At 19.2% G+C, this 10,890-nt stretch overlaps 3 protein-coding genes across 3 annotated transcripts; 1 reads left to right on the top strand and 2 right to left on the bottom strand.

Annotated features, from left to right (window-relative positions):
- Positions 1-132: 132 nt before the first annotated feature.
- On the top strand, positions 133-1,413 carry PRSY57_0902100 (GTPase-activating protein, putative; the record flags this gene model as incomplete). The annotated part of the gene is made up of 1 exon (XM_012907260.2): positions 133-1,413. One exon carries the CDS (start codon positions 133-135, stop codon positions 1,411-1,413), a length of 1,281 nt encoding a protein of 426 aa, XP_012762714.2.
- A 995-nt stretch (positions 1,414-2,408) lies between these two features.
- On the bottom strand, positions 2,409-2,973 carry PRSY57_0902000 (60S ribosomal protein L32, putative; the record flags this gene model as incomplete). The annotated part of the gene is made up of 2 exons (XM_012907259.1): positions 2,409-2,717; positions 2,887-2,973. 2 exons carry the CDS (start codon positions 2,971-2,973, stop codon positions 2,409-2,411), a joined length of 396 nt encoding a protein of 131 aa, XP_012762713.1.
- A 1,770-nt stretch (positions 2,974-4,743) lies between these two features.
- Positions 4,744-9,501, bottom strand: PRSY57_0901900 (LCCL domain-containing protein; the record flags this gene model as incomplete). Its single annotated transcript, XM_020114760.1, has 2 exons — positions 4,744-9,087; positions 9,301-9,501. 2 exons carry the CDS (start codon positions 9,499-9,501, stop codon positions 4,744-4,746), a joined length of 4,545 nt encoding a protein of 1,514 aa, XP_019970460.1.
- Between the last annotated feature and the right edge of the window lie 1,389 nt (positions 9,502-10,890).

The following is a 10,890-nucleotide window of genomic DNA, read 5'->3' as shown; positions in this document are numbered from 1 at the left end:
TTTTTTTTTTTTTTTTTTTTTTTTTTTTTTTTTGTATATTTTATTGTATAAGAGGCTAATATATATATATATTTATATATATATATTCTTATTTACTTTATATATGTAAATATTAAATACAAGGTAGACAAGATGATAGTAGGTAACAAATTTTGGGACGAAGAAAAAGATGCACCGATATTGAAACGAAATGCAAATTATATTAATCGAGAGAACTGTGAATATGTATGTAAGCGTGCAGAACATTTTTATGAAATAATGCTAAGTTATATAAAAGAAGATATAGATGTAGAAATAAAAGAAGATTGTAACGATAAAGAGATATTAAGAATAATAAAATTAGATGCTGAAAGAACATTTAATAAAGAAGAAAATCGATCATTATTAATACAAGTATTACAATCTATATATCCAATAACAAATGATTATCATCAGGGTATATCATTTATATCATCTTTTCTATTACTTTTCTTGGAACCTAAAGAAGTAGTAAAAATAATAACTGGTTTACATAAATATTATTTACCAGGTTACTTTAAAGCTATGCCAAAAGCATATGTAAGAGATTCTCGAGTATTTTTAAGTATTTTAAATATTTTTCATCCGAAATTATATGAACATATAAAAAATTTGATAACACCGGAAGCATTTGTTTCCAAATGGTTTATAGGATTGAATGTACATGTGTTAACATTTGAATCTCTCATGTTATTTTTTGAAAACTTATTAAAAGAAGGAGAAATATTTTTATTCAAATATAGTATTGCTTTATGTAGAACCTTAGAACAAGAAATAATTAATACGAGTGATGTTTCAAAATTATTAGCTTTATTAAGATTAGATCAAAAGCTTTTTCCAAATGATTATAAAGTATCAGAGGGTCAAGAAATTGGGGAGTTTTTTCTAAATATTATACATACAGCAAGGACAGTAGATTTGTCAAATATTAATTTAGATAAATTAAGAGAAGAAGCATATGAACAAATGAGATTAGAAGAGGAAAAGAGAAAGCAAATTGAAATGGAAAGACTTTTAACAGATGATGAAATTATATTTTCTGATGAAGAGGAAGATTTTACTCAAGCAGAAGATGCACCCGAAAGTGACACAGCAGGAGTAGAAGATGAAAATGAGGGAGAAATTAAATATACTGAAGATGAAAATGAAAAAAAAAATGACAAAAATGAAATAGTAGCCGAAACAGAAAATGTTGAAGATATGAAGGATGGGAAAAATCATGATATGAAATATGCACACACAGAGGAGATTAAAAATATGGATAATATAGGAAACGGAGATAATAAGAAGCCTAAAAATACTAATGAAAAAAATCAAAAGTGTGAAAAAGACAATATAAATAAGGTAGACGTGAAAGTACAAATTAATGAAAAAAGAGAAATGGAAGAATATTAAAAATAAAATAAAAAAAAAAAAAATAATAAAGAAAATTTAGTATATATATATATATAATATCATACTTTTGTAGATCACGTCGAATGAATATTTTTATTAATTTTTTTTTTTTTTTTACATAATGTGATGCCATATAATAATTTATGTACCATACATTAAAAAAAATATAAGTGGTACTCACATAAAGACATATATATATATATATATATATATATATATTTATATATATGTTTATATTTTTTTCCATAATTAATAGTTTACCATTATTGAAATGAGGTAATCTTTATTTTATTTTTTATAATATATTTTTTTTTTAACATATATAAATATGAAAGAACAAGTATATATATATATATATATATATATATATATATATATATATGTAATAAAAACTCTTGTTTGACATAAATATTTGTATAAATATTTTTCTCTATATATATATTTATATTTAATTACTACTATGAACATAAAATAGTGGTTTCCTGAAATAATATGCACATATATATATATATATATATATATATATATGTATGTATTATCTGTATTGTTTAGAACAATTATTTGGTAAAAAAACAAATAAATTTTACCATATAGGACGAATATATGAAGGAAATCCCAAGAAAATAATGAGAAGTAAATATAATATTATATATCATAATAATAATATATGTAGTACACATTTCGATTATGTTGTAGAATTGGGGAAGAATATAAATATTATAAGATAATATGTTTAAGATATGAATGTTAAAAAGATATTTCTTTAAACTAATTTTATAATATATGAAAATATGATTTATTTCATTAATTATGTGTAAATGTTTATTATAAATATTTCGGTTTCTTATAAGTATAAACATAAATATGAGTAATATTTATATAAATACATATTTAAGGAAAAAAAAAAAAAAAAAAAAAAAAAATGAATTAATATATAAAAAAGGTTATAACACATATATATATACGAGTATATATATATATATATATATATATTTTTATTCTTCTGTTTTTTGTAATCTGGCTTTAGCATTTATAACAGAAACATTCATTTGTTTAGCTCTCTCAATAATTTGTTTTCTTTTTTTGCTTGATACGTTATGAGCAATTTGTACACAGTATTTAGTATGGTTCATAATTAATGGTTCCATTTCTTTTACATTTTTAACAACATATTTGTACTTATTATTTGGTAATAAAAATTTGGTTTTCTTATTACTACCATATCCAATACTTGGCATCAAATTTGTGCCTTTGTATCTTCTTCTAACACGACAATCAATACCTCTTGGTTTTCTCCATGCAGGCTATAATAATGAGGAAAGAAAAAAAAACATGATCATATATATGAATACTTTTTGGGTACATTCATAATAACATATATAAATATATACATATATAAATATATATATAAATATACATATATATATTTATTTATTTATTCATTTATTTTCTCTTTATATATTTTATGTTTACCTTAACACGCATAAATCTATTTGACTGAAATCGAGTAAATTTCTTGGTCCTCTTTTTTATAATTTTTCCAACTTTTTTTACTGCCATTTTTTTATTACTCTTTTTTATTTAATTTATATTTTTATGAAATAATATATATGAAAATATATTTACTTTTTTTTTTTTTTTTTTTTTTTTTTTTAAATATAAGAATATATATTATTTTTGACAAATATATAATATAATATAAATAAATAATAATTATATTTATTATTTTATTTATTTATATGAATGAATATAAAAAGTAACATTCCTTAATTTTATCAAAAAATTAAGATTTTAATTATTTTCTATAAAATAGGCAAAAAAAAAAAAAAAAAAATGAATAAATAAATAAATAAATAAATAAAAACTGTAATATATAATATAAATATGTGAAGGAAATATGAATTTATATAATAAGAAAAAAATAAAATATTTAACTTTTTAATATATTTCTCCTTATATATTTGTTACGTGAATATTATATATATAAAATGTATATATATTAATATATTTATAGATATTTGTATATATTATTTCATATACATAAATATATTTATATATAAATAATATTATATCATATTATATTATAATATATATATAAAAGTATAAAAAAAAAAAAATTATAGTATATAAATATAAATATTTTTTTGAGGTTCTTATTGCATATATATATATATATATATATATAATAATAATAAATATTTTAACCTATGTTTATTTTGTTATAAGAATAATATATATATATATTATTATGTTATACCTAATATGGTATATTAAGCTTTTTTTCTTTTTTTATATATTTAACTTTTAAGTAAAATTTTTATAAAGGGATAAATATTTTCATTCATATGTATACATAAAAATATTAATATGAATCATAATAATTTTTTATATGTATTATTTTATTATATATATATTAATAATTTTTTATATGTATTACCTTTACGTTAAATTATACCTTCTTAATGGTTATATAAGGGGTATTCCTTATATAAGCCTTTATTTTTCCCTATATATATTATTTATTATATTATATATATATATATATATATATATATATAATATTATATATATTATATATATTTTTATTTAATCAAATTTTAAAATAAAGTGTTAACAATATGTAAATATAATATGATTACATATCATTAAAATTATTTATTTTTTTTATTTATAAAAATTTGAAAAAAAAAAAAAAAAAAAAATTAATATATTTATAAATTACAAATAAATAAAAATATATACAACAGTATATATAATATATATATATATATATATATATATATATATATGTATATTATTATATTTCTAATGAGGAATACTTTTGTATTAATAAATATTATCTTTGAATATAATATATAATTTTTTTTATTTAAAGTATTATGCTTTTCCTTCATGTGTGACCATATAAATAGTGTTATTTTTTTTTTTTTTTTTAAGTTCACACATAAATTCGATTTACAAGAATATATTTTAATAACCTATTAGAATATATTTTATAAATATTTGAAATTTTATTATGTTTTCTATATTAAGAATCCAAAAAGTAAAATATGAAAAGATGTATAAAATTATGTAACTTTAATTATTAAAAACAATTTGAATTAAAAAAAAAAAAAAAAATATAACAATAATAAAATTATATCATATATATAATATTATACCTAATAAGGTATACAAATGTTAAGAAAGAACTTATAATATATATATATATATATATATTAAATATATGTTTATTTATTTATATATCTCATTAAAGCATTCCACATGAAGCTTTGATAAAATAGTAAATATGGTGGTACCTATTTCCTTTTTTTCTTTTCCTTTTTTTTATTAAGAACTGGTGCTTGGTGTAAATACAACATTTTTGTACTTACATTGACCAGATAATAATATAAGACCTAGTGTACCCAATTGTTTAGGCATATTTTGCTTTATTTTTGAATTTAAAATTATTTCATCATTTAAGATAAGTTTTATATTTGAGCCATTATAAGATAGTTTTAAATTATACCATGTGTTATCTTGTATTGATATATGAGTTTGTGTTAATAATTGGAATGGTATTCCTTTGGTTATTTTCATAAGATATATTTTTCCATGTTTTTCTGATATATCTAATATGACGGATAAGAAATCATTATTCGAATGAACTCTAAAAATGATTCCAGCTTTGGATATTTTATTTAGTTTTATATTAGTTTGAAATGTATATGATTTCATATGTGTACATAAATGTTGTTTATTTAAAAGAAGAATAGATGGTATTAGTATATTATTTGCTTCATTTGTTTTTTTTATTGAATATAAATAATTTTCTTCATCATTAGATATATTATTAGTTTCAGAATCATCTTGATTTTTATATATGATTTTAAAATTTTTTAATATGGATGGTAAGTATATATTTGTTTCTTTTCTTTTTATATGCCATATATTATTCTCAGGTACTATCCAGTTGTTATCTAAAGGGGTATGGAAATTTTCTTCAAAAGGTATACATGCAATAGAATTATTATTTCCTATACTTATTGTATGTTCTTTATTATATTTATTAAAAATAAAATTTTTGTTTTGTTTTGTTTTTTTTTTTCCATTTTGTAATACATGCATATTTTTATTTAAATAAATATTAGGAGGAAATATATTTTGAATGTTATTTCTGTTTCCCATTTTGTCTGAGTAATATTTGGTTTGATCTAAAGAACCTATAACTAGTTTATCAATAAATATTTTTTCTTTACAATGATTTACTCCAAATCCTAAGAATCCATATGTATGATATCCCGTTTCATATCCACATACAAATTTTTTATTTATAAATGTACGTATATATTTATTACCAAAATCTAGATGAATTTGTATCCACATTCCAAAATTATATATATTATTTTCAGTTTTAGTATAATTAATTTTGTTTCCTATTGTTCCATTTATTACTTCCAAAAAATAAAATTCATTCCTATTAATTATAAAGTTATGATAATTTTTATCATCTTTATATTTAAAGATTATACCAAATGATCCTTCATATGGTAATTTTATATCTAATGATATAAATCCTTTATATAATTTGGTATATCGATAAAGTATATATGATCCATATATGTTATCTTCTGATTTTATAAATGAATTTTCAGTAATAGATGCAAAGAAATTTCCATTTGTATATTTTTCAATTTTCCAATTTGATGATCCATTCATACTATTATTTTGAATACTATCTATTATTATATAATTATCATTAATATTTGTAGATTTATATTGTTCTTTGAATATTTGTACTGTTGTTGTCTTAACATTGGAAAATGCTTTTTCTAACCTATTTATATGATTTTCCTTTTTCTTCGTTATTATATTAAATTGTTTAATAAGAGAAGTTACAACTGTTTCTTGAGTTTTAATAAATATATCATACGAATCTTTTTGATTTTTTCTTATATCTGTTATTTGTGATTCCATATTTTTTATACTATTTTTTTTTATAAACAAATTCGAAAGGATATTTTCATTTTTCTTAATTAATGTTTGATAATGTGGAATATCCTTTTTATAATTTTTTTCAAACGTAGTAAATTCTTGAATTATTTTATTATTTTCTTTTTTTTCTTTATCATCTGAAGGTGTAGAAGTTGGATCCTTCTTTTTATTTTCATTGAGTGCATAATTTTTTTGAGAAAAAAAAAAATCTTTTTTATAATTATTTTGATTGTATACGTTTTGTATTTTGTCTAGCTGATTAGGTAGAACCGCATGTTTTTCATGCACTAAAACTACTGGGGGTGTTTCGGTTAATTTGGAATATAACTGAATGAATGAAGGAAAAATCATATTATCGTTATTATGTGGATGATTAATATTATTATTATGATAATTATTATGATAATTATTATGATTATCATTATTATTATTATTATTGTTGTTGTTGTTGTTGTTTGTTTTATCTTCATCATTCTTATATTGTATGTCGCTTTCTAAATTTATTGATTCATTTATATTGTAGGATGTCCTAGGAAAATTACAAAACCTACCACTTGGTTTAGTAATATAATAAGAATGTCCGTTTTGATTTGTACCTATTGTTGCTTTAATACCATTTCTCGTAATTTCCATCGTACTGTTGAAATTTTGTGTTATATTTTTTAGCTTTCGTATTTCTACCAACCCCCCATTAATTGTTATAATACCCGAATGTATAGCCGATTTGCAAATGGGTGATTTGGACATATAAATATATGAGCCTAATACTTCTTTATCATTAAAACAATAGGGTAAGCACCTAGCAACAATAGTATCATCATCATCGTAATCATAATAATCACTAATAATATTATTATTATCATTATTATTATTATTATTATTATTGTTGTTGTTGTTATTATTTTTATTATTATTTTTATTATGATTACTATTTGTATCATCTCTACTTTGATAGGTCAAACTTTCAAATGTGTCATCACAAGATAAAAGTTTTGATGGATATTTCATTATATCATTTGGCTTCCCATATTTTATATATAACTGTATATCATTACATGTTTTCCTAGTCCAATTTGATAAATAAATAGAAGGCATATTCTTGATGTTACTATATTTTTCAAATAAAGCAAAAACGTCAACAACAATTGATGTATTTTGTTTTAATAAATCTGAAGATTTAATACGTTTAATTATAAATGATCCTGAGCTATATTCATAATTGGTTTTTTTTTCATTAAAATTATTTGTACAATTTATATCAATATCAGATATAAAACTTTTATCTAAATCTGTTTTAGATAATAAAGAATGTTTATCATCAGTTACTATACCTTTATAACCTTTGTATAATTCTTTATTTTTTTCATAATTAATAAAAAAATCATCCATATCAATTAATTTTATATCTGTTATTCCTTTGAATATATGTTCAGTTGTATTAGTAGGTAATATAATACCACACTCTTCATATATACCTTTTTCATTTTGTATCCTTTGTCTAACTGCTTTTACAATTCCTTCACTTTCATTTGGTAAAAAGTATGAATCAATTGCTGAGGCGCATATACTAGATTTTAAATCATAACAATAATCTGGTCTATTCTCATTTTTTAATATTCTAAAGTTTTGATCATTATTGAAATTTTTGAGTGGACACAAAAATTGATATTCTCTATTCGTTTTAGTAATATTTTCAAATGTTAAGGTAAAATCAATTTTTTTCTGAAGTGGTGTATAACACACTTTTTCATATATAGTACTATATAGATATAAAGAATTAATGATTTGTTCAGGCATATTATTATTATTACTCCAATATAAAGAAAAGGAAGGTTTTTCATTACCTATGGAAGATATTTCTATGTATATAGGGATTAATTTATTTTTTCGTAATTTCACCACAGCACTATTATTGGTTCTATTATTTATTTCAATATTTCTATTGGATAAAATTTCTTCATTGTTTAATTTTATATTTATATATCCTACGATATTTTTTACATAAAATGTATAAGTATTATTTTCTGGTACATTTAAAAAGCTTTGAATAATAATTTTTATTTGCCCTTGTTCTATACCTAGTTCGTCTAACTTTTCCTCATTAATTTCTAATTTTTCTAATGGTACATTTAATAAATATTTCTTTTGCTCTATATCCATATTATCATATATTTTCATAATAGCGCCTGTACCATATTCATTTAATGATGAAGATATATTAACTAATAATTTCATATCGTTTATTAAATGAAGAATTTTTTCTTTTTCTTTTTTCATTTCTTTATCTCTGTTTAAAATATGTACTATTTTAGTATCTACTTCTTTGTAACTATTTGTTAAAGTATTAAAATTGTTATGAAACGTATCTATATCTTCTGTTTTAATATTTTTTAATTTTTGTTGCGAATATCTTGTTTTCATTAAATATAATTCGTCTGAAGAAAATATGGATTGTTCAAATTCTTTAGTTGATAAATTATTGCATGTAAAAGAAAATAATTTATTCCCAGCTATTTGAGCACAATTGTTGTTTTCATTTTTTAAATGTGTTTCTTCATCTATCTTCCACATTTCTGACTTTTCATTTTTATTAGGAGAACATGTGGAAAGCACTAAAATATTTTTGTACGTTTTAAGGCACATACCGTTGTCGCTTCTTAATCTTCCATTATCGAACGAAAACCAAACAATTTTATTCTAAAAAAAAAAGAGTATATCATAATATGGGATATATATATATAATTACATGATGTCATATATATATAATTTAATTGTGAAACCAATTTTTTTTTTCTATATTATATATTTGATAAAAATGTGTCAACTGAAATATGGAATGAGTAATTATTTAGTTATTATGTAAGGGATATATATATATATATTTTTCATATATATGTGGGTATAATTTACCTCATATTCATGTGCTACTTTATCACATTCATCGGTGGCTATTTCAATTATATCATTTTCTATAACATTTTCAGGGTATAAACAATATGTACCATTATATTTTAAAAATATTTTCTTATTAGATAAATATTCTTTGAAGCTTGCTCGACAAAAATAAGGAATGAAGAATATACATATTATGGACAAAAAAAAATTATACATTATGCTGATAATTAAAAAAACAAAAAGAAAAAAGAACAAAAAATAGAGACAAGCGTAAAAAGAACAAGAACAATTAAAATGAATAAATGTACCCCTAATTTATAAATAATTGTATATAAATAAATATATGTAACTATATATATATATATAATTGAACAACATATGTGTAATATATTTATTTATATAGTTACATTTTCCAGTGTCTTATAATGAAAATGGTTACATTATTAGTATAACACCAAGGTGGAGAGCTACCAAAAAAATAAAAGGAAGAAGTCATATTACTTCCATTCAACGTTTATATAAGAAATTATTAGTCCACATGTTTTTAATCTTAAAATTAGAAAGTTATTGTATATACTTATGTAAATATTAATGAATAATAAAGTTGTATGTAATTATGTATTGTTCGTTTATGTGTAATTACACAATTATATATATTTGCACTTATTTTGTAATGTTATTGTAAAAAAAAAAAAAAATAATAATAATAAATAATAATAATAATAATATAAAAATAATAATAATAATAATATATTATAAAATAAAAATGGGAAAATTATGAAAAATGTGAAAAAATAAGAAAAAAATTAACACCAAAAATAATAAAATAAAAAAGAAGTATATACATTATAATAATATAACTTTCGAATATTCTTCAAATGGAGAATAATGTTTTATACACATGAGATATACTACTACCATTTTGAAATTATGATATAAAATATACTACTTTATATACTTACTACATTTATTATTTCATTTAACCTGCTAAATTACAACATATTTAATGCACTATATAAAGATATATATGTATATATATATTTATTCATATTGACAAGAATAAAAAATTTCTTATTTTAAATATTTCAGCAGAAATATATACATAAATCTATATATATATATATATATATATATATATATATATATATATATATGTGCTCAAAATATAAAATCTTTAACAATTACTAAAATATAAATAATAAAATAAAAAAAAAAAAAAAAATAAAACAAAAATAAATACATACATACATACATATATATATATATATATATATATATATATATATATATATATATATATTATATATACAATTAAATATATCTTCAGAAAAGAATATATAAATATTAAATACATATTTATATGTGAAAATATATATGTATACACTTATATATAAGTACGTATGAATTAATATTCTAATATGAAAACATTAATATAAATAAAAATATTTTTATGGATTTAAAACTTGTCCATTTATATCTATAACTATATACGTACATGTATATGTATATATATATATATATATGTAGGTAGTATAATTTTTTTTTTTTAATTGAAATTTTCAACAACAAAAAAAAAAAAAAAAAAAAAAAAAAAAAAAAAAAAAA

The sequence above is a fragment of the Plasmodium reichenowi genome, chromosome 9 (assembly GCF_001601855.1).
Source record: "Plasmodium reichenowi strain SY57 chromosome 9, whole genome shotgun sequence".
Lineage (NCBI taxonomy): Eukaryota > Apicomplexa > Aconoidasida > Haemosporida > Plasmodiidae > Plasmodium > Plasmodium reichenowi.
Note: the sequence above shows the minus strand (reverse complement) of the source record. Positions and strands in the feature narration are given on the sequence as shown.